This window comes from Corvus brachyrhynchos, unplaced genomic scaffold (genome assembly GCF_000691975.1).
Source record: "Corvus brachyrhynchos isolate BGI_N302 unplaced genomic scaffold, ASM69197v1 scaffold5, whole genome shotgun sequence".
NCBI classification, from domain to species: domain Eukaryota; kingdom Metazoa; phylum Chordata; class Aves; order Passeriformes; family Corvidae; genus Corvus; species Corvus brachyrhynchos.
Window position 1 is genome coordinate 12,201,158 of NW_008238321.1, and position 3,115 is coordinate 12,204,272.

General features: G+C 41.1%; 1 protein-coding gene across 1 annotated transcript in view; it reads left to right on the forward strand.

Annotated features, from left to right (window-relative positions):
- The window catches only part of TMC7 (transmembrane channel like 7), a 16,347-nt gene that overhangs the window by 8,681 nt on the left and 4,551 nt on the right, over positions 1-3,115 (forward strand). Inside the window, 4 exon segments of the mRNA XM_017734308.1 lie at positions 932-1,089; positions 1,933-2,050; positions 2,669-2,766; positions 3,085-3,112. Coding sequence (XP_017589797.1) covers positions 932-1,089; positions 1,933-2,050; positions 2,669-2,766; positions 3,085-3,112 — 402 coding nt within the window.

Sequence of the window (3,115 nt, forward strand, 5' to 3'; positions counted from 1 at the left end):
AAAGAGTGGTTCAGAAGCAGAACAAAGCAGACAAGCTTCTAGTCGTGACAGCTTCACAAAAGTAATTGACTTCTCTGTAGGACCCCAGGGTTTGATTAGTCTGATAGAAATGGGGACCACAATTTTTCTCTCCCCTGTGTAAGTTGCTGATGTGATGGACTTAGCTGTTCACAAGGAAAGTTGTGCTCATGGTGGACCTAACTCTGAACTTCTGTAAACTGCCAGGATTGCACAGACAGAAGCAGGAAGTGGGGGCTGAATGAGTTTGTGTCAGAGGTATTGTTTGAGGGCAGAGAAGAGGACAGCACAACACTGAGCAACTTGAAGAACAGCTTCACTTACTGTGAGGTTTATGTAGAAGGGTTGATACCTTGACCTTGTCTTAATGAGCAGTTAGAGTTGCTTGTCAGGATGGTAGGAAAGTCAGGGGAGCTGCTTGGCACCAGTGAGAATAAATTGAAAAGTGTCTGCACTTGGAATAGTGACAAAACCTGGTAGCTTTCGTGCTGGTTAGCAAGAGTCAGACAGAAACCTTGGTGAGTTGAACCTCTTTAAACAGAAGCTTTGAGGAAGCACAGAAATACTCGTAACTGGAGGTGGAAGGAGTTCCTGGTGAAGGGAGCAGGAGAAAGCAAAGGTGTGTAGTGGCAAACTGCAGAGATAGCAGTGATCAGGCTTGTATAAAGAACAGAGATTTGTTTTCCATGAAACTTGCTTGTCTAGAGGTATTCAGAATCAGCTCTGGGTTTGCCATTCATGTTCCATGTGGTGTTGGTTTTTATTGTCTGGTGCAAATGTAGGTGGAGGATGAAGACAGAGTAAAAGATGCTACCTGAATCCTGGACAAGGGAGACGTGTGTGGCTGGAGGCAGCACGGTCAGGAAGGTGTGTTTCTCTAAGCATTATGTTTCTCTCATCTCTTCTTGTGCAGGACACTGACAATGAGAACTCCTTGGCTAATCTCTTAGTGCAGTATTTGCCTTCCATGGTGATCACACTGGCCAACTTCATTAGTCCTCTGATCTTCTCATTTCTGATCAGGTTTGAAGACTATACACCAGCCTTTGAAATCAGGCTGACGCTCATGAGGTAAAGATGTTTTTATTGTGGCCTTGGATGTTTCAACAACTTGCTCTTGGTAGGCTATATGTATTGTAAACATTGTAACATCAAGAAGCAGAGAAGTCGGCACTGGAAACCAGGAAGGCATTGTTTGGCATATGTTTAGTTGGGAACTTTAAATCTGGGAACAATCTGTTTTGATGACAGTGCAGTGCAATCATCTCAGTGTCCAAGCTTTTCTCCCGGTCCCATTTAGCTGTGTGATCTGGACATCTTCAGGCTGAATAAATAGTCAGTAGGGAACTTGTGGCTGCAGAGCTGTGGATTCACTGCTTTGCATGCAGCGGTTCCCTGAATGAGCAAATGTATGTGTACAGCAGTAGCTGAAGTACAGCTTTGCTCAAGGCAAGGCAGAAGTTAAAAGTTTTGGGGTAAAAGATACTTCAGTGTAACAGCTGGTGTTTGGCAGCTTAAGGCGGTAAGATCTAGGTTGATCTGCAGGTCCATGCTTTGTATTTCTGATTTGGCCTCAGAAGGCCTGAAGCTACATGAACAGAAATGCTGCACACAGAACTGTACCTGAGAATTGCAACCCATTGCAGCATCAAGATCTTCAACTGAAATGACTGATGTAGGAACAGTGCTGAGAAAAGAAACAAGGGACTGTAGCCTAAAGCTGGGAAGGTGAAAAGCAATTTTAACTTACTACTAAGGAAAGAAATGTGTTTATTATCTAGCTGGCTGCTCTCTTAAAACTCTGCATGACCCTTTTGTGTTTTAAGGCTTCCTTGGACTCCTGTGCAAGGTGAGCTAAGTGTTAACATGGCTATTTTTTGGCACGTTTGGAATTAGGTTTTGCCTTTCTTCCAGGTGTGTCTTCGTGCGGTTGGCCAATATTGGCGTTCTCTTGTTCTCACTGTGGAGTCAGATCTCCAACTGTAGCACTGACAAGTGTAAGCCCTGTGGATACAATTACAAACTCTATCCTGTAAGCAGATTTATCTTGGTCTTTAATCATCTGAGCTTGTGAACAGAGATTTGTTTTCCATGAGAGTTGCTTGTCTAGAGGTGTTCAGTATCAGCCCTGGTGTTGCCATTCATGTTATACTTGGTGTTGATTCCCACTGCTCAGTGCAAACCAGTACAGTTGTTACACATATATTCTTTGTTTTTCTAAAGCTCTGATTAGAATTAGTCCAGTGGCAGATGATAGCTTAGCACAGGCTTTCTGTCCACCATGAGGATTGTCTGAGCTAGCTGTGTTTTGGAGACGTTGTGCTACTGCCTTTTGCTGCAATAAGGCAAATGGTTTTTCCTTAAAAACCAACCAACAAACAAACAAAAACCCCCAACCAACAAAAGCAAACAAAACACACACAACCCCCACACCTCACAAAAAAAAAACCCCAAACCCAAAATCAAAACAAAAAAAAAAGTGAAAAGCTTGGCATGGGAACTTTGAAACACTTGAATGTTTTAGACATTGGAGTTAATACCATTTGAACTTCATGATGTTAACTGAGACGTTTGTTGCTTTAGTGATAGAAGTTTTTTCAGCTTGTTTATTTAGACTGCTAATCTTGTTTATGCTGACTTGTTTTTATAGTGCTGGGAATCTGATGTTGGGCAAGAAATGTACAAACTGATGATATTTGATTTTGCTGTAATTCTTGCTGTGCCCTTGTTTGTGGACTTCCCCAGAAAGTAGGTATCTCTGCTTTTTGAGCATATTTTTACAAATTATGTATGAAACACATTTTCTTTTTTCTGCTTTAAATTCCCCGTATTTCTAACCAGATTACTAGTTTTAAAATAAATTATAAACTTATTTCTGGTGGTTTGAGTACCTGTTTGCTATTCAGATGGCTGCATAGTTTTTGATATTTGAGAGCTTTTTTATTCAGACATTTTCTGTTATGTTGTTTAATGCTTAAATGCTAAATTCTGTATGTTCCAAATGTGTTAGAATGAATCTAAACTGTACAGCTTCAGTTTAGGACTAACAATATTCTTTGGTTTCAGGTTGTTAGTTACTCATTGCTCTTGCAAGAAA